Genomic DNA, 22,452 nt, shown 5'->3' with positions numbered 1-22,452 from the left:
TTTGGTCAATGATAAGTATCTCATCTTCATCCAAAGTATAACTTGATGTCCTAGGTGGCTCCATCAAATACTTCAAATTGAATAGTCTCAGAGATCCTCTGAAAACCCGAACTGTTGGATTCCTATTCCATCCACCCCTTTGTCTAATTGACGAGAATAAGTTCTCGATTGGGTCCTGATTCAATCGAGAAGTGAGTAGGTATTCCACTCCCTCAGCATCGATTAGAGACAACACTGAGTTTATTGTTAACAAAAATCCTTCAAAGCACGGTGGCCTCTTTTTTTTTGCATTGATTTTTTCGAGTTTTTGGAATATCCCTAATGATGTCTTCAAAATACTGTTTACATGAACATTGTCTTTGCTTAGAGCAGAATTGTCTGGATTTCTCGATAATTTCTTCTTACTGTTAGGGCATCAAAGAGGGAATTCATGTGCACAATAAATTCAGCTGTATCCAATGCTGTCTCACTTCTCAATTGACCAGTTGCTACCACAGTTTTCAAAGCAGCTGCTGTTGTATGACTGAAAATTTGTGTTGCAAGCGAAACCTTCATTTTTTGGAAACTATTCGGCCAGATATGACTTGGTGTCAACTGGTGAGCAGCTCTCGTTGACCCACTGCTGGAATCAATTGCATACATCTCCTCGATGTCTCTGAATGATATAACTCTGTTATCCATTATAAAATCATGTGTGAGGAGGTTGTTTCGAACTGATTTAACAAGATGAGGAACATCGAAAAGTGCATGGACAACTCGTCCTCCACTCATTTCAAAATATGGCCGTGCAGGACTTACTCCAAGCTGCTTGTATGCACTACGATTAGTGGTACACTGGTCGCAAACAACAGCTCTAACATCAAGACCTGCATTTTCGAGAAACGTTACACAATCAAGCAACAGAGTTTTAGTTTTATCGCCTGACAGTCCTTTCTCAGTTATGAAATAACCAACTGGTAACTTCCATTGATAATAGAGGCCCCGAATCATAAAAACTGTTGCTTGCTTGCCTAAATGACAATCACGGCCATAATTTCCTATATCTTGATATCCTTCTATGATATCCAAGTTTGTCGAGTACTCCAAGGCCTGTTTGATAGCCATATCATCAAACATAAGAACACATGACTTTTCTTTTGATGACATGCACCGAGCCTTCGCTCTGATCCTCTCCATTAGATCTTTGTTGAAACCAGTTCTATAGGAGTTTTTCTCAGAAATCCAAGCTTTTATAGTGCTGATGCCTGGAAAAATCATAATTTGTTTGAGAAACTTATAGGCTGCAGGAGAAACCAAATAGAGAGTTGTGCTGATCATCTTCTCCTTTTTCGACCATGGTTGATTTTTTTTATGCTTCTGCATTCTCCACACGATAGCAGCTTCTTCACTTCGGAGGGGGAAATTCAACAAAGCAAATTTTTGAGAGTCAGAAACCCTTTTTTGTTTCAATTGCTTCTTCAACCTGTAAATAGTTGCTCTCTTACTAGCTAACTTATTTCTCAAGACTGCAACCTTCGTTGACAACACTTTCACTTTCTCTTCCAAACTCTTATTCGATGAACCAAATAAAGCTCTATTCACCGACTTCAGCTTTGGCGATGGTGATACATTATTCACCCAAAACTTGCCAGATGGGGTGCTGAGTGATGGAGAAGTTGGTGATGGCGAGACGGGAGGATTACCCAATGCACTAATATTTCTATATTTTCGGGGAGTGGATGATGATCTATTAGAGTCGGTGTAGGGGATTCTGGAACAAGTGGTGGGTGTGAAGGGCCAGGTATTACTTCTGGTGCAACGTAGCACAATGGAACAGCGCCATTCATCAATCGGCCACTTGGCAGAATATCCGATTCTCGAAAATGCTGCTCACAGACTCTCTTTAGCTTGTTCAATTTTGTTGGAGATAGTCCAATCAAATCAGAATTTCCTGGAAAAAAAAGATACATATTGGATGAAAGGACATCAACATATTGATGATTTACAATTTACACATGTAGGCTCCATAACACTATATTCTCTCTGCCACGACGTGAGGAATTTCTTATAACATTAAAGTAGTGATAAATACTAGTGACCCCCTGGGTTGGAGAACTCACTGAAGAACTATTATATTGTAATCTTTGAAACCGGCAACTTTTAATTATAGGCTACAGAGTGTATGAAAATTATAAAAACATAAATATTTCTCTTACAAGAATAATTTGACAGTAGGTTTCATTAAGGATCCTATTTGAAATGAAATATAACTCTGTCACTTTAACATATTTGATCTAAATTATTTAGGTACCCAGGTACCTAGAATAGAAGGTACTGGCCACGCGCATCTCAATATTTTAATGATCAGAGTCAGATGATCGGTGTGACGTCATTGGTGCTCTAAATATCTATTCTTCCTATCTTTTTAATGTTAAATTGAGCAACTTTGTAAGTATTTTTCTCAAAAAGTAAATAACTTTCAAGTCCCATCAACATCTCATACAATTCATACAATTTTTATCTTCAATTTTTCTAGAAATTCAATAATTGAGAATTGTATTGAATACTTGCTCTCGTATTGTGAAACACATATTTCTCATTTATAATTTGTGAGAGGAATTCTCAAATGATACTTGTTCTCTTATTGTTAAACTCTCATTCTTTATTTTTTATTTGTGAAAAGGAAAACAAACTCTTCATGATCCGATAATAATGTTTTTAATAAAAATGAATCATTAATTGAAAAGTATAGGCTACGTATGATTATGAATTCATACTATAAGTACCCTACAATATTTATATTCCTTCTAAAAAAATGATAATTCTCTAAGACAAGTGGATTGGTTGAATGCCTGTTTGAAAGACTACGAAAGGATGACAACCTTAAAAATTAAAAATTTGAATAAAAAACCTGCAGTAGAAAACCTTTGAAGCCATTCATCTTTTCAAATGTTGCCAAATTAAATCAGAGAAATCTTCTATAATAATTTGCTATATTAATTCTGTGATTAAATCTATTAATTCCTTATAGAGTATCTCTTCTCGTAGTATCAAATTAATGATAGTTCTCTATCTCCAAATCGGTATGCCCTCACATTATCGAGCATTCTGGAAGATCTAAGAGTTCAAAAGTGAATTTATAAAAAAAAATTAAGATAAATATTGTAGTTGTTGGTGGTACTTGAAAGCTATGTACTTTTGTAGAAGAAGACTTACAAAGTTGCTCGAGAAAAATAAAGATAAATTTTATTAGATAGAACATTTCTGTATGAATGTTATTATAATTTATTCTTTCATAATGCATTTTTTATGCTTCAGTACTCCAGAGCGAAGCTCGGTCCCCGATATTATGATTGTAATTGACTAACGGACTAGTTGACCGAGCGAAGTGAGGTCTAAGATTCAAGTCGACGGTTTTGGAATTTCTCTCAATGTTTAAATGTTTTTATGTTGCGCATTTACGGCGAAATGCGGTTAAAGATTTTCATGAAATTTGACAGGTATGTTCCTTTTAAATTGCGCGTCGACATAATATATACAAGGTTTTTGGAAATTTTGCATTTCAAGGATAATATAAAAGGAAAAAGGAGCCTTCTTCATACGTCAATATTTGAGTAAAAATCAGACTATAGAATTATTCATCATAAATCAGCTGTCGAGTTGACTATAAATTGCATGCCATGAAGCATGCAATTCAATATCTCAATGTAACTTGGTAAAAAATTAACAGCTGTGAAGACTATAAATTGCATGACTATAAATTGTATCCTAATAAATAGGATGCAAAGAACTTATAACAGCTCGTCTGGGCGCCTAGATGTCTTCTGGTTTTCTCGCGCTAAATTCCGGAGAGCGTTATATGATAATTAAATCTTGTGTAAGCATGATCTGATCAAATGAATAGTTGGTGTATAACTGTGCGAGGTCTACTGTTCACAGAACTACTAGCAGTTTTGTGAACAGTAGACCTCACGCAGTATTCTCATCCACCTGATTGAAACTATAGACCTTATGGAAATACAGCAATAGACTGGCTTCTCCACACATCTGTGTAATCACTTGTCAGCTGATTTATGATGAATAATTCTTTAATCTGACTTTTACTGTAATATCGACTTATGAAGGAGGCTCCTTTTACCTTTCATATTATCCTTGAAATGCAAAATTTCCAAAAACCTTGTATATACATCGACGCGCAATTAAAAAGGAACATACCTGTCAAATTTCATGAAAATCTATTACCGCGTTTCGCCGTAAATGCGCAACTTATAAACATTTGAACATTTAAACATGTAAACATTCTAACATGTAAACATTAAGAGAAATGCCTAACCGTCGACATGAATCTTAGACCTCACTTCGCTCGGTCAAATATCAAGTTATGATGTTCATTTCTCTTCTTTTCTGATACTTTTTTTAGCAGTCAGTCCAGTAGGAAATTCATAAACTAAAAAAAAACTACTCAAGTTTCATGATATTACGTGATAATAAATATTAATATGTTATAACAATAAAATAAATAATAATTTTATTAAGTGCAATGAAAGTGAAACGAGCTCTAATGTGTCTCCAAATTTATTATTAATCTTGGTAAACAGATCTTAAAATTAGCATTGCATTATGTTGATGATGTTTATTATTGTTATAAAATAATGATATTGAATGTTGATTGGCGAAATGGAAAACATGGGTCTGATTTCTGATTACAAAGTTTCTTCCTTTAATTGACATCTAATGAATTGCGTGAGTTTTCTGTGTGAGTTTACCAAGGTTAATTGAATGGAACAATATGCCCACAACCCGGATGTTACACCGTTAGAGTTTTCTGTTTGGGGGCATTAAGCATTGGGGAGTCCGATGGTAGCAAGCATTCAAGCAGAGAGACATCAGTGTTTTATTTAAGTCGGGCTTAGGCCACAAACTTAAGTTCAGTCATAAATTTGTCAAATTATTTTACATTGAGTTTTTTCTAGCAGCTCCTTGAAGTTTAAGAATAATTAGAGGCTAACAACTAAATATAAATGCTAGAATTGAAGGCTAATCATTACTAGAGAATTAGAATACATGCAGATTGTTCTAAGTGTAAAGGTCTACTTATAAATCTCTCAACATTGTAAAATGATATAAAAAATTAATTGAAGTGAGTGGAGAGCATTTTCAAAATTCTTTCAAGTTTACAACCTATGTGCAGTGTATTAGTTTCAATCAAATATAGCGATATGAATAGATTCTTGCTCCCTTGGTCACTTGCTCCTAAAATATACACTTACTTGGTAAACTCACTCATGAAACATCCGGTATATTATTATGAGAATTATGAAATTTTCTTACCTGTATGACGTATCCAAATTTCTGATAAAGATTTGGAAAAACGGAACATCTTCAGTCCTTTGATTTTTGCTGCACTGTTTGTGCAGCCTTTGTAAGAGCACACTGTAAATGACATCGCGGAAGCTCGATTATTCACATTGGCGAGTAACTTAGTCTCTTCACTTTTAGTCAATTGCTCGAGACCAAGACGGCAAACACGAAACTATCACAACACAATCAACCATCCAGAAAGAGGACAAACAGCAGACTGTCTTCAACAAGACAACAACCAGCCTGTAGCACCCCCAGCATAAGCGGGGCTTCAATAAACAAAAGCAGCATTTTCAAAGCTCAACACCCACCATTGAACGATTCTTATAATCAACCGTGACAAGTCCTTTCTGTGTGAAACACAAAATGAAATAGCCAAAAAGGTATCAGAGAAACGAAGTTCTCCATTATATTATAATGGTAGGATACTCAGTTTTCAAAAAAGTGACCAGCACTGATGCCGATTCCATAAGGTCTGGGTAGGTAGGTAGGTAGGTAGGCTGTGGAGCCCACCCAAAAAATATTTTGGGGGGCTGAGTCCACAAAAAATTCTGATCATTATATGGAAAAAACCCCTCCCCAGACCCCTAACCAATGAGCCCACCCAAAGATTTTGATAAGTCGGCGCCCATGGTGGCCAGGGTATAAAAGTGATAAATTCAGAATCTTCATGTTCAAATGCATGTTAAACAGCTCATTAGTTAATAATAGTCCAGTTACGAGATAGTGAAAAAGGGCAGTTTTGATAATTAGTTCCGAAAACGCAACATTTTTCGGGTAATGATTCTGGAGTATTGGATATCTTTACAAAAGTTGACCTTATAGAGCAAGTGAGAGAAAAATGAGTATATTGTGATTCCAGGCTATTAATTATGTATACTAACATCCTGCAAAAATTCAGCTTCACCAAATATTATGGATTGGGTGACTTATGTAGTTTAAATGAATGTAATAATAGTAATACATCAGCTTCTTCTTTTCTCATGTTATCTTATTCTCTTCATCTCCTACTTATTTTTCTTCATCATCATGTTGTAGCTCTTCTTCTTTTTCTCCTTCTTCTGCTTCTTACTATTATCTTTTTGTCATCATGTTCTATTATTTATTCTTCTTCTTCTACTCAAAATCGTCATTTTATTCTTATCATCTACTCATCTTCTTCTTTTTCTTCTCCTCTTCTCCATCATTCTATTCTTCCTCTTCTTCTCCTTCTTCTTTTTATTTTTTCTTCTTCTCATTGAAGAAAGAGAAGAATGGGAAGGAGTAGCAAGATAGAAATAAGAAGTGGTAGAACATGAAGAAGATTAGACAGTGGAAGAAGAAGGGAGAAATCTTCTTCTTCTTCTTCTTCTTCTACGAGGAGGAAGAGAAAAAGAAGAAGAAGGAGTAGCATATGAGAGAAATAAGAATTAGTGGATCATGAAGGAGGAGAAGAGGATAAGAAAGATGAAGATATACTATACAATAGTGATAGAAAATAATAAATATTTAGAAGATGATGAACTGAAAACTTCATATTTTCTTCTTCTTCTTCTTCTTCTTCTTTTTCTTCTCTTTTTCTTATTCCTTTACTTCTTCTTTACATAGAATTCTCATTCTTACAGAACACAGAGTAATATAAATGATACAGTCATGATTCAGCTGTGAGAATGTTGGGATGAAATGCAAAGAAAACAGAAGGCGGTTGAATAATATTATTATCACAATAGTCCTATAATTGCTTCACATGTTGACAGGTGTCTGGTGCCGAGTTGACTGTGTGTGTGCATCTGTGTGGTGTGTGTGTGTGTGTGATAGTGTGAAGGAGTGAGGGGCGACTACCTGTCAGTGGAGTGGGTGATAGAGTTGTTGTGAGGACGGAGTGCGGAAGGGGGGTGTGCGAGACCGGAGTAGGGTTCTGCGCGCTACCTGCAATCTGGCAAAGGAACTACCTCGATTACGCATGAACAGAAAGTCCTATTCCGCTAGCCTTCTGTGCTATTCTGTGGTACAATCCAATAGAATCTATAAGGATTAAGTTATTAACATTTTTCTGATAACTTTGGTGTAAACGCAGCTCTAATAGTTGAAGTTATAAGTAATTAACAATTCTTAGAAATTGCAATATTGAAAGTAAGTTGAAAAACTCGTTCACTACATCAGAGAGGAGCTCGTAATTATTTTTTATTTATTTTCTAATCTATTTATTTAATCTATGACTACATAATGTTCGGAACAAGTGCGGCGCAAGTGATGTATTGTACCGAGTACCGTGCAGTATGAAAATAAATAATTCTTCTACCATTTTTCAAACTCTTTACTAAGTGATCAGCTAATGACCTGATCCAAAGAAAATTTCTTCGATAACAATGGAGATTCTAATAAATATTCTGAATGTAATTAGAAATGCATAGGCTACAACATGAATAGCGCATAATTAGAGTTGATTAAACTATGAATAAACTCCAATAAATCTTGAACAGCTCAGCTATTCAAGTACTGCATCCAATTATCGTAATATTACACGCCGATAGTAATGAATAGATAGGTTATTCAACCCTCACGAAAGTGGAAAGACTGAATAATTTCTTGAGTTGAGTTCAGGAAATCTGCATAAGCTACTGAATACTTTTACTCTCTACCACATTACGTCTAGTTTGAACGCGATTGTGTGAGGATATTATTCTCTGATTGAAATAATGAAGTTGAACTCAGGTAATAAATCTTCGAAGAGAGATGTACGCATGTGTTTGCTTTATTAGTGTCAATAGTAAATGAAGGATGGATGCTGAAGAGTGTGGTTTGAAAGCAGTGTATTACCTTCACTTGTTTTCAAAGTAGTATATTTACATTTGACTCTCACTTTCAAATAAACTCTCGGTTGTAGCTGGAAGAGCCCTACAAACCATTGAAAATATTGTTGGAACAGAGTTACGTGCTTTGAACTCTCTCTGTTTTGTTTGTCGGTTGATTTTCGCCCGGGCATTGAGAAAAATGCGGGAATGGCATGTGAAGGATTATGGATGTATGTCTATTGTTGTATGGAAAGGAAGAAGAAGCGTGTTTGATATTGCTTGAAAGTGGATGTATCAAGTACATGTAGTGAAATTATGGAAAGCTAGGACGGAAAAGTGAGATCACAGATTTGAATAGGGAGAAATTGAGCGAAGAAAATGATAATGTAGAGAGAAATTTATTGCAAATTTGAGTTGCATGAAATCAGTGTTGAGACGATATCGTATTGGAATGCTACTGTGGTAAACTCGAGAAACATTCTGAATTTATCATGAGACAATAATTCAGAAACCTCCCTTGAACCAGTGGAGAACATTGTAGTGGAATCAAAATCATTCCAGATACATCAAGAACCTATTATTGAGAAACCTACGTGTATTATCAGAGTTAAATTACTTGGAACTTCATAAGAAGATGTAAAGGTGCGTACAGATATATGCGCCGCGAACATGAGAAATTCACTTTTAATCAGCTGATTATATCTGTATTTTTACAGAAACTGTAAGATACAGATATAAAAAGCTTGGCATCAGCTGATTAAAAGTGAATTGCTCATGTTCGCGGCGCGTAAATCTGTGTTCACCTCAAGACTTACATTACAAAGCCATGAACTGGAATTTTAAAAAATGGAATTTCACTAATATATTTAACTGAAAACCAACCACTCAGGCCTGATCATTTATTGATGAGTTAAAAATCATCATTATTGTATCCCAATTGAAGTAAATGAACTATAAATACTATGAACTATGGATCATAATGAATCAGAATTAAACATCCACTATTAAACAATACGATAGTTATTTCGTTTCTAAATTGCCAAAATGATAATCAATGGAAAATTAATATTGACGGATGACAATGTATTAGAGGTGAAGTTTTTATATTTTTATTGGACAGATATGAAAGTATTGACTATAGTAGACCTATAGTAATTTAGGTCCACTATATTCTATATTCTACTAGCAGGTAACCCGTGCTCCGCAAGGGTCCATTTTGAAACTTGACAAACTGAAAACTAAACTGAGTGGAATATTGTAGAGTTTGAAGTTGGCATAGAACCATCCTCAGTTGATTAAGAAACTGTATGCAAAATTTAAATTTGATTTCAGTCCAGTACTTTAGACGTGATAATGCGTCAAACATAATTTTCATATCCCGTATGTGTATAAGCCAGTTCTTTCCTTTATTATAGTATAGATAAATTCTTGATACTAACATATAACTTGATACTAACATAATAAAGTGATATAACTCAAATCTTGTTCAGAAACCTTCCTCAACTTGATGTCAACCTGACAAAATTGGACTGGTTGTTAATATTTAGTTACCAATTTTAACCATCTGTTTCGAAGAGGTAGTCTCTCTACATCAATGTACCTAGAATACGTATTCTAGGTACCTTGCTCTAGATTATAGTTCTATATTAACATAGTTATGTATTCTTGTCCCATGAATTAAATTTCAACATTAATTCTGAAAAATCTAGAAGCAAAATTGAAATTCGGGCTTCGAGGTGCACGAGATTGATATTTTTATAATCTATGTGCAAAATTTCAAGATCTAAGTCATTCCCGTTTTTCCGGCATGCAATCCACAAGTTGGCATGTTTTGATGTTGACAAACACAATCCTACTCTCTCTTATTATATAGATATTATAAGATATTATATACTATAATTGGATCGCTAATTGCAGAAAAAGAACATGTCCAGTTTTCATAATTTTACAGAAGAGACAAAAAACTTATTTAAACCTGAATCTAAACCTGTAGTAAACGATATATTCAAAACGTCGTATTGTCGTATGTAGTAAACGATGTATCTTACACTAAATAGTTGATTTTTTGAAAAAATCAATTTTTGAAAAAGTTGGACATGTTCCCTTTCTGCAATTAGCGATTCAATTAGTATAATTTAACATTATACTAATGTTATCATTTTATTGGACTAAATTAAGGAACTGAAGAGATTTTTCGCTAACGTCTGTTTTTTAATTCCGGTATTGTAATTTTCGTCCAATGGATAAATTAATGAGTATTTAAAATCATACCATAGCCCTAACTCAGATGCATCATATTAATTGCATTCATAAGTCATTAGAGTCCTCTGAAATTCACCGCTCTTTCCAACAATTCTCTTCCAAAAATAGTAAATTTGGTAAGATGACTTCATCAACCTATCAACACGTCTACCTGTGGCTCCAAACGACCACCTTTACAACTAATGATCCCACCGGTGGGCTAGCAATATGTTGTAAAAAAAAACTCACAAATAAAATAGATGCCCTGGTAAGATAAGGGTGGTACGCCACATGGGGCATGTATCCTGCAAAGTATAGCCATAGCAAAGTTTGAGGGGTTGGTAGAGGGTTTAATTCTAGAAAAGAGGCAGGTTCAAAGGATACCTACCGCATGCTGAGAGGTAAACACAAAGATCTGATGAAGACATAGATGTAGAACATCCCTGATGATGTGGGAGGGATATTTTTTACCACAACAAAAAATGAACCTCCAAGGCCGGAATGATTCATGAAGATACACTGTGTATCCTCAGATAACTTACGCTATATTTTCTTGACGCTATATTTTCTCTATGGTATCACGTGGTGTTGTTTTAACTACAACCTCATTTTTCCCTTACATTTTCTTGGAATTAATAATTACTCCACCAACCAACTCCAGGTTAAAAAGTAATTAGAAGGTGAGAAATTTGAATACAGTATTCCGCTCGTGGAGATAAATACGCGGAAACTGGGAGAGAACTTGTAATCTCCTCTTTTTCCTGTTCGAGGTTCCGCTATTGTTCAGGTGTTGAACAAACTTTCATGGGACAAGAGTAGGATTTAAACATTTTCCTTGTTGTTTAATGGGGATGAGATCTGGTTGTGGCTTATTCGATCAAAATTCGTGGACAAAATGTATTTTTATATTTATTTATTCATATACAAATACAATCCAGGTAAAAACAACAGGCATTTGCCCAAAACTACTTCAAAGCTTAATTTGAAATACACAGGCATGTAAGATTATGTAAAAATGATAACTTAATTCACACACTATCTTTAGTCCAGAAAAATGAATCTACTAGAATATAAATTTATCAGATTAATTGATTTTTAAATTCAAATTCAAACAAAAATCTTCCTTCACAATCGCAAAAAATATTAAAAATTTCACTTAAATCCACAATTATAACTTACTTGATAGGTTGTAGGAATTGAGAGAAAAATGGATGGAACGAATCATTTATAACTAGCAGGTTACCCGTGCTTCGCAAGGGTCTAATTGATAACCTTACAAACTAAGAGATTGACGTACTGAAATCTTGAATAATTTAAAATAGGCCTCTAACCATCCTCGGTGAATAAAAATCTATATGCAAAATTTCAAGGTAATCAGTCCAGTGGTTCAGACGTGATGATGCGTCATTCGAGAATTTCCCATCACGTACGTGTATAAGCCAGCTCTTTCCTCCATTATATTATATAGATAATAAGGGGTAGAAAATGTAGACTACAGCATCTAGATAAATCTCTCAAGTCAGATAAAATTCAAATAGGCCAGGATAAATAGACATCATTCATAGAAATACTAAAGGAGGTAGATGACTTTCTTCATGAGAAATATGAAATTTCAATGAATAAATAAACTGAGTTATTAAATTCTGTGCTGAGACTTTTCAATATCTTGTGCAGTGCAGTTGAAAAATAGCCTCCACATTACATTATTCTGAAAACTACATTCTTCATATTGTAGTGATGTGTTTTTGAATAACATCACGAAGTAATTAAATATTAAAATTAAAAAAATCTGGTGTGGCGCACTCACACAGCTTTCCTTGCCGTTATGAAAATTGATCAACTGACGCTGGTGTTCCCACGCATCTCAAGTCCACTATTCAAAGATTTGAGCCAGTTGGTGACAGGGCAATAACGTTGGGACACACGAGGTCTGCTATCTCTTCATAGTGGATCATTTAATAGAATCAACAGTTGCCAACAGTTTGCAATTGGATAATCACATTTTCTCGAATTTCGAGATTATTTTTAATTTTAGGTGAAAATGTTACAAAACATTAATTGTAGAGATTTTCATGCTCAATCTTTTCCACTCGAAATTTTTTGTTTAAATTGTATCTGAAGCATGATAATTGAGAATCTAAAATCAAACTTTGCATAGAAGGGGCGGAGCTCCTGAAATTTTTACAGGTATTGGACTTATGGCAGTTGATAGAGTTTATCAATAACTATTTTAAGTATGAATTTAATCAAAATCGTTGGAGCTGTTTTTGAGAAAATCGCGAAAACCCCTTTTTTGACAACATTTTCTCCATTTTAGCCGCCATCTTGAATTGCATTTGATCGAAATTGTTCGTGTCGGATCGTTATAGTGTAAGGACTATACGTTCCAAATTTCAAGTCATTCTGTTAACTGGGAGATGGGATATCGTGTACACAGACGCACATACACTCATACACACACACACACACACACACACACACACACACACACACACACACATACAGACCAATACCCAAAAACCACTTTTTTGGACTCAGGGGACCTTGAAACGTATAGAAATTTAGAAATTGGTGTACCTTAATTTTTTCTTACTTTCCTTACCTATGGTAATAGGGCACGGAAAGTAAAAACCAAGTGCTAGGTCAAGAGACTACGTAGCAATACGTTTATAATCCAACCAGACCAATAACGGCAAAGTATTGATAAGATGGCAATGATGAAGAATAGATAAAGTCTGTAAATGAGAGAGTAACTCGAAATTGTAATTAAAAAAACTACAATTTAATTGGCAGAAATTTGGGTTGAGCCCTACAATGAGCCAATTAATACTGTGACATTACACATAATCGAATACATTTCATACACGTGATACATTTAACCAGAAACACCACGTTTCATAACATGTCCACTTAACGTGGGGCACAAAAAATGTCGTTACAACATAAATAATTATGTGATTAATACTGAATTCGTGCTGGGTTCCTGTTTCATTTATTAAAATTATACTCCTAATTATATCAATCAATGAATCTGAATTAGAGGTAATACTCAAATCACCAAATGATAACAATTCTATTCACATCATTATAAATACTTGCTCTATTTCCAATCCCACTACAAACAATTCAGCCAAATCCCTTGTTATTGCTCGTCAATTTTCATCGCACAATTCGAGCCTCATATAAGCTTTTAAATGCGATTATTATTTAGTCGACTCTGAAACGAAACAATCGTAAAATAAACGAATATCGTCGATATTTGACTTTTATGATTTGAACAGAAGCAAACCACCAATGAATAATCATCGTAATGTAGTTTCTGTGTACTGTGCCCCAATAACAACATATGTAACATAATATTGTATTCCTTTGTCGATAAATTTTGTTGTCTCATAATAACAAAACACTGATTGAGCGTTGAGCCCAACCTCGAATAAATATCACAATGAATCACCATTCTCATCACGATGTTGGTAGTGAGCTATTGAAATTATTCATCCCACCGGATCCCCTATTTATCCCCGGGGATATCCTCCTGTTTATGGATACACTTTGAAAATCTAGCGTCTATTTATTTTAGCGACGTTATCATTATATAGGCAAATTGCAAAGCGGTGTACCAGATTGTTATGTTATTAATCTGCATTAGCAGTCTACCCTGTTATCGTTGCAGTTATTCTTTGTACATACACAGTTATTCACATAGTATGTAATCTTCAGTATATAATTATTTACATTCTTTGAACATACACTGTTATATATTTACATAGTAGGTATCTACTCTTTTAGTATATATTTATATACATAAAAGCAGGGATAATGTGTGTTGGTTGTTGTTTTTTAAATCCGTTCTGTGCCTTACTTTCTTTGAGACCTATTCTACAGAGCGCTAATGATTTGGGCGAAATTGTGTAATCCGAATTGATTTATTTGGTAGATTCTTAATGAGGAGTACGTTCTTTCAAAAATTCACTGTTTTCACTGTTGAGAAATCTATGACTGGTTGAAAGGTTAGAGTATTTTATTTTTGACAGAATAAGACGTTGATGTTGTCTTTTTATGATGAAATACCACAATATATTCAATTTAGAATAATTTTTTTTTTCAATTAAAAAATGAATTTTGTGTTTATGGATTGTAAATTGAGTGTGTAATTGAAGAAACACATAACCTCTAACTACATTTGTACTGTTGTATAAATATTATAGAACGTTATAGAAATTAATGTTATAGTAGTGTTATAGAAATTATAGAATTATGTTGTATAAATTATAGAATTGGAACCGTTTTGGGCGTGAGTTAGCCTGTAGTACTTTCCTGTAAGTTGTATAATTCTGAATGATTGGATAATAAACATCCCTTGTCATACAAACGAGTTATTCAATTTTAGTTTTTGAATGGCATTTCGTCAAAGCTAAATCATTAGAACTTCTTTATTTATTGTTTATTCTTTATCGATTCATACAATAAAAACATGATAGGGAGAGAAAAAAAATAAGGTAACCTTGTGCTATTCCTCTCTCAAATTGAGATATAAGGTTACACATAGTCCGAAATAGGTTGAGTCTTGTAGTTGTTGACTTCACAAAATTTTCAGTCCTTAATTATTTCTACAAAAGAGATTTTCTAATTTATAGATGCTTCAAAACCTAACTTAGAAGACATATTTCACATTATTATTATAATTAAATTAGCTTTCTAGATGATTTTAATGATGGAAGCAGTATGTAGAATTCCATTTCGCTTCCTCAATATCAATCCTAATTATACGAGACTTCTAGAGTTTTCTAAAACAGGCACCTGTAATAATTTACAAACTCAGTACATCCACGAATATCCAGGTTTGTTATTGCATGTTTTCCACCTTGTATGTTTTGAAGTAGGAATAATGAACGTTCGTTCTGCGAAAACAACTCATAAATCCATTACATCTTGTACCTCTAATCTCTCTTTCACCTGAATCAATACTCTGTTTCAATACTCCTTTGTGGCTCAGAAACAAAGTTTTGCCCAGAACAAATCGCCTGAACCCCCTTTCCAGGATCCAGGATTCGCACAGAGTTCCAAACTTCCAGTTAACTCTGAATGCTAATCCTCATTCGTTTTATTATTCATTGAGCCATATCTGTTCCACGAATAGCAGGCAGCAGCTTTCTCCCACTTGTATGGTCCGCTGCTTGTTATTTTTGACAATGGCTTTATTTCTGAAAAGCAACAAGGTTCATTTCACAACCCCTCCTCACCCATCACCATTAAAGCATACCCCTCTACTGATCCCACACCATTGTGCTGAGAAAGAAGAGGATATTAAAAGAACAGAGAGAGGATGAGAAAAAAGAATGAAAGGGAGGAAGAAGAAAGGGAAGAAAAAGAAGAAGCGCCCTCTGTAGGTTTCAGCACCTGGCTGGATTGTGTCTTCTACCTGTCTTCAGTTTTCTTTTCAGTATTCACTTTTCAGTCCTCACCTTAGTTGGGTTGTGACGGTCTTGAAGTGTGCACATAATATTTTTTCTTCTAGATTTCGTTTACCGGTGATCATAACGTGTACATTTTCTCAGCATTGTTGAACGGAATATCGCGTTTTCACTCGATTTCTAAGTGAGCTGAAAGTGAAACGTTTTTTAATTTCGAGTGAGATATTATTGTGCCACAATGGATACCTATACTGATGCCTTCTTGGAGTTCTTGTTCCAGTATCTTTGATTGTGAATTGGTGGAAAGGTGAGTAGACAGATTTAAATCTTTTCCCTTCGAGAATAATAGGATGAATGTCCTGTGTTCCAATATAATTTTATTGCATTTTAAAAGGTTGATATGGGAGTTGAAATGAGTTTTTATTGAATAATGGAAATTTCAATCCCTGGTACTTTCAGCCTTTTCGATTTCCATTACACAATTGGTGAAAATTACATTACTGTAATATTATTCAAAAATGATAGTACTCTTATGAGTGGGGATTTCTTGACACAAGTCTCAAGTTTATAAAAATTTCAACATTTCAACGACTTTCAAAGATGGCAAATTATCTTCTCCCTATCATTTTAATGATGGAAGCAGTATATGGAAATCCATTTCGCTTCCTCAATCAGTATAATCCTAATTATACGAGACTTATAGAGTTTTCTAAAACAAGCACCTGTAATAATTTACAAACTCAGTACATCCACGAATTTCCAGGTTTATTATTGTATGTTTTCCACCTTGTATGTTTTGAAGTAGGAATAATGAACGTTCGTTCTGCGAAAGCAACTCATAAATCCATTACATCTTGTACCTCTAATCTCTTTTTCACCTGAATCAATATTCTGTTTCAATACTCCTTTGTGGCTCAGAAACAAAGTTTTGCCCAGAACAAATCGCCTGAACCCCGTTTCCAGGATCCAGGATTCGCACAGAGTTCCAAACTTCCAGTTAACTCTGAATGCTAATCCTCATTCGTTTTATTATTCATTGAGCCATATCTGTTCCACGAATAGCAGGCAGCAGCTTTCTCCCACTTGTATGGTCCGCTGCTTGTTATTTTTGACAATGGCTTTATTTCTGAAAAGCAACAAGGTTCATTTCACAACCCCTCCTCTCCCATCACCATTAAAGCATACCCCTCTACTGATCCCACACCATTGTGCTGAGAAAAAGAAGGATATTAAGAGAATAGAGAGAGGATGAGAAAAAAGAATGAAAGGGAGGAAGAAGAAAGGGAAGAAAAAGAAGAAGCGCCCTCTGTAGGTTTCAGCACCTGGCTGGATTGTGTCTTCTACCTGTCTTCAGTTTTCTTTTCAGTATTCAGTCCTCAGTTGGGTTGTGACGGTCTTGAAGTGTGCACATATTTTTCTTCTAGATTTAGTTTACCGGTGATCATAACGTGTACATTTTCTCAGCATTGTTGAACGGAATATCGCGTTTTCACTCGATTTCTAAGTGAGCTGAAAGTGAAACGTTTTTTAATTTCGAGTGAGATATTATTGTGCCACAATGGATACCTATACTGATGCCTTCTTGGAGTTCTTGTTCCAGTATCTTTGATTGTGAATTGGTGGAAAGGTGAGTAGACAGATTTAGATCTTTTTCCTTCGAGAATAATAGGATGACTGTCCTGTGTTCCAATATAATTTTATTGCATTTTAAAAGGTTGAGATGGGAGTTGAAATGAGTTTTTATTGAATAATGGAAATTTCAATCCCTGGTACTTTCAGCCTTTTCGATTTCCATTACACAATTGGTGAAAATTACATTACTGTAATATTATTCAAAAATGATAGTACTCTTATGAGTGGGGATTTCTTGACACAAGTCTCAAGTTTATAAAAATTTCAACATTTCAACGACTTTCAAAGATGGCAAATTATCTTCTCCCAATAATTTATTAAAAGGTGTTGGGCTTTTCATTAAAGTTCAACTTATTAGTTTCATATCATTGTTCCTTCTGTAATTCATTGATTTCAAGTTTTAGTTTGTCTAAGATATTTCTTTTCGAAAAATATACACATTGAGAATTTAATGGCTCGAGTTGATATCCCTCAGTTTTGTTATTCAATTGTATTAATTAAACAGTTCTTCTTTTCTTTGATCATTTATTCGAGCACGATCAAGCAACACATTTCTACTTATTAGTTCTTGAACTGAAAAATAAAACTATAGAGTGGCCGCAGTTGAATGTTTCAAACTCTAGTTTTGTAAACAAGAGTCCCCTGAACCATAAAGTGAAGAAATATTATTCTATATCATGATTATTTGTATGATTATTCATGTCATCTCTGCCTGAACTGAAAGCGACATGGGAATTCGGCCAGGTCCAGGTCATACGGGACGCGGCACTTTTTTGGATTATACATTTTCACAGAATTGTATAGAACTCAGTCCACTGGAACAATATTCCAGACTATGTGTAACCTTATCTGAATTTGGTAGAGGAATAGCACAAGGTTACCTTATTTTTCTCTCCCTATCATTTTGATGATGTAGGCTATTTATTAATAAAAACAATATAAAACATGTAGTACCCTTTTCATTTAAAACTTTTAAAATGTTTTAGATAAAAAGGGTACTACTTGTTTTATATTGTTCTTATTAATTTTTATAAAGTAGCTCATAAATGTGAAGTGATTCTAGGCTATTTATTGTATTAATGAATGAATAAATATTCCAATTTGATTGCATTTGTAGGAATAGAATGTCATTTAGAAATCAGAAAACATGCTCGTACGGGTAAATTTAACTTCTAAATTCTAGCCATCTCAGTTGATAAATTATCCTACTGCTCGATGAAATTTCAATTATTTTCAGGTTGCATCTCGTATGTACTCTAATCTTGGGGTATTAAGCCTAATTTAGAGTATAAACTGCATTATAATATATTTACCTAAATAGCCTAATTTTATTATCATATTTTTTTAAATATGTAATCATTTTTTCTTTTACTATTTTGCCATCGATCCTCAAGTGTGTTTACCACCTCTCAAAACATATCCAGTTATTTCATTCTGAACCTTATTAGGCCTACCACGTATTATTTCTAACTTGACAACCAAAATAGCAGACATCGTTAAACTTGAAGAGATTTGAAAAACACATTTTCGAATAAACAAACTGGCTCCTTGCTGATCATTTTCTGGATAATATAACTCACATTGCTAAAGGTGAAATTATTTATTATTTATAGCTATTTATTTTATGCAGAGCTTATTATTTATCTCACATTTTTCCTCTTTAATAACTTCAGATCCCACCTCAGTCTCCTCAAAGTGGAATTTTTAAATAGTAGTTCCTATTCTGGTCACACTCGTATTTTCAATCTACAACTACTGAATACAGTTCCATTTATAAAGTTGCGTTTCTATGACAGGAACTCTCACATGACCGAATCCGTTGTTAGCTTCTGGGAATTCAGACTGACAAATAATAATCACATTGAGTGTAAAAACAGAATATATGGAATAACTGAAAACCCCTAACTGAATAATAGTGTCCAATTCTCTGAACGAATCAAAGCTGCTGCAAAGCCGATTTGGAGACTGACACTCGCCCATACAGGGTTATTCATGAGGAAAGTGAGATCTTTTTCATGGCTCCAGTGGTACGTGAAATTGTCGTGATTTTGATTGACGTCTCGACAATCGGGAGCGTCTTTGCAAGTCGTACAACAATCGCATTCGAATCAATTGACTGCAATCAAGTTTTCACGGTTGTTATTTGATTGTGATCAGGAAACACGTTGACGGCGTAACCCTGGAATCAGTTTTATGGGTGTCAATCAAGTTTGATACGAGTGTAACATGTTTAGGGGTGGATCTAGTTCTCAAGGGTCCATGGAACTGCTGTGGATGTTAGGAACCGTAGATATTATTGAACGTAGCTCGTATTATAGAATTATTGTGGGACTATTATTATTTTTGAAAAACCTAGGATGTTGATATGTTAAGGGAGATCTGTGAAAATGAATGTGACATCTATTTATAATTCGATGTCCCACACTCTCACATGGAAGATGACAGTGACAAGCATGAATATTTTCTATTTAGTCCAAAAGGATCCATGGAACTATGTAGATGCTAAGAACTGTTGATATTATTGATTGTAGATGATATAAATCATAATCGTATTTCGAGACGGTTATCATTGAACAACCTTGGATGTTATTGAAGATCTGTGAAAATGAATTTCACATCTATTTATAATTAAATTATTAAATTATATAATTTAATAGATACTTTTTGTGTCGTTGAGAAGTTGATATTGTGGTAATTATCCATATTGAATGAAAAAGACTAAGAAATTGTCAAAAAACCACTGATTTATTGATAATTGGAAAGACCGGTTTCGGTTATTACACCATTGTCAATCTCTGATAAACTATTTCTGTCTAGAATAGTCTATTTCTGTTTATCAGTTTAATAAACTGTTTATCAGAGATTGACAATGGTGTAATAACCGAAACCGGTCTTTCCAATTATCAATAAATCAGTGGTGTTTTGACAATTTCTTAGTCTTTTTCATTCAATTTAATAAATAATTAAAATATTTATAATTCGATTTATCTCACATGCGAGCGGCACTATACCATCCAAGAATAACATTTCACCTAACCGTCTTTTCTCCCACACTCATTATCCTGTCATCTTTTGGCTATTTGAATTGTTCAAGTTACTATATTATTCAATTTTCTATCTAGTGTCAATCTTTTATTTCAATAATATTTTCCATAAGGGATGTCTAAAATAACAGAAATACTCAGCTTTATTATCATACAATTTATAGATTAATATAGCATTGAGTAACAAATCATATATCGTATATCTCAATAATATAAATCGTAGCGTTTAGCTGAAAGATATATTTTGATCATGAAATAGTCACGCGGTAACCTCCTATGGATAATATCAGTACGAATGTATCTACATTCTCCAAGTTAGTACCGAGAGGCGAAAGTATAAGTGATGTGTATCACAAATCATTATCATTTTATACATTACTGTTAACAGTGACTGTTGGATGACAAATGATAAAAAATGATAAATTATATCAGTGACATCCATCGGTCTGATAAAAGGATATCAGTTCTTGAATAAAAGCACACATATGTTGTCAAATTTACACAGTTTTATTTGGTACACTATCAGTTCTTCTGAATTTGAATTTTCAGAGTCATATTTATCATCTACCAGCTTCTACGGAAGATGTATTTCCATCCAGGACGGTATGGAAATTAATACTAGTTATAGTGTTGTATACAGAAACTTTGTAGGTCTGTCAGTATTCCAATTCAGTTAGTAGATTATTGAAGAAACTCTTTCGATAACAACTCATACATGTGCCAGAAATTCCCTTGCAATTACCTAAACCTATTATGTTTGTTCATTCAATGTTATCATTCTTGAATAATATCCAGCATAATATATTCTCATTTGTATTGAGGGAAGAAGGGAATTTGATTTGATAAAGGCTGTAGCTCTGTAAGCCCATGTAAGGAATGAATATTCAACATATCAATGTTTTAAGATATAAAATAGGAATTGGTGAAGGTAGATTTATTTTCTCAAATTGATGAAACCTCATTGATTCAATTGTATCATTTTCAAACCAGTCTTGGAACCTGTGCAAAAAGTGATAGACTGTAGCTCTGTAGACCCATCTAAGGAATAGTTATTTGTGCAACTAGTGCGCAAAGTGACAGTTTGCTGCACCGAAAGAAACGTTTACGCCCGAGCCGTACGCGAGGGCGGAATGGTTTCTTGAGTGCAGCAGAGGATCTTTGCGCACGTATTTCACATTAAATTTTTCCCACAGTTACCATTGAATATGAAAAGTAGGTAATTATGGGTAAAATTCCCTGAAATCCATCAAATGTTTTTCTGTGTAATTTGATCATCAATAAAAACCTTAATTTATTTAAAATTGAATAATATAGTGGTAAATGCATGAAGGCGGCACTCATGTGGTGGCTGTCGCTGTCATCCACTGTTGTCCACTGCCTTCATATTATAACGTGCACCACAGTCAGTGTTACCAACATAATTTATTTTGATTTTCCTGCACTGGTGCTCCATAAATAACCTACTAACTATTTTGCGTTGTCATGTTGCAAATCTGGAGTAAGCAAAGTATTACTTTGCGCACTAGAGCGGAAAAGTCATTCTTTGCGGCCTGCAATCAGTGCAGAAATGGCCACTTTTCAGGGTATCTGTGGGAAAAGAATATTTAACATTTCAAATGAGATTGATATAAAATAGGAATTGGTGGAGGCAGATTTATTTTTTCGAATTGATGAAACCTCATTGTTTCAATTCAATTTCAATTTTCAAACAAGTCTTGGAGCTCATGCAAAGTGTGATAGCCTATCATATCTCTAAACCATCCATACTTGAGAACCAATTTGCGATCGCAACAATGTATCACATGTTGTAGACGTAATACGTTCAGTAGACAGCGTAATCGATTACAGGCCACGTTGGGTGATCGTGCGGCTTACGCAGGCTGACACACCCATGCTCAAACACAGGAGGTGAGCGAATTGAAGTAATAGCAACACCTTGGGGCCTCGGTGGGGTGTCGGATACTCTAAATCAGCCGATTACACCAGGGATGCCTTTGCGTGTTTTTC

The 22,452-nt window shown here is 34.3% G+C and overlaps 1 protein-coding gene across 1 annotated transcript; it reads right to left on the bottom strand.

Annotated features, from left to right (window-relative positions):
- Window positions 1-565: 565 nt before the first annotated feature.
- On the bottom strand, window positions 566-5,693 carry LOC120353642. Its single transcript, XM_039438195.1, has 3 exons — window positions 5,311-5,693; window positions 1,683-1,930; window positions 566-622 (listed from the first exon to the last, which is right to left on the bottom strand). Exons 1-3 carry the CDS (start codon window positions 5,423-5,425, stop codon window positions 566-568), a joined length of 420 nt encoding a protein of 139 aa, XP_039294129.1. The 5' UTR covers window positions 5,426-5,693.
- Between the last annotated feature and the right edge of the window lie 16,759 nt (window positions 5,694-22,452).

Source organism: Nilaparvata lugens, chromosome 11, assembly GCF_014356525.2.
Source record: "Nilaparvata lugens isolate BPH chromosome 11, ASM1435652v1, whole genome shotgun sequence".
In the NCBI taxonomy this organism is placed as follows: Eukaryota; Metazoa; Arthropoda; class Insecta; order Hemiptera; family Delphacidae; genus Nilaparvata; species Nilaparvata lugens.
This window is presented reverse-complemented; position numbering and strand designations above follow the sequence as displayed.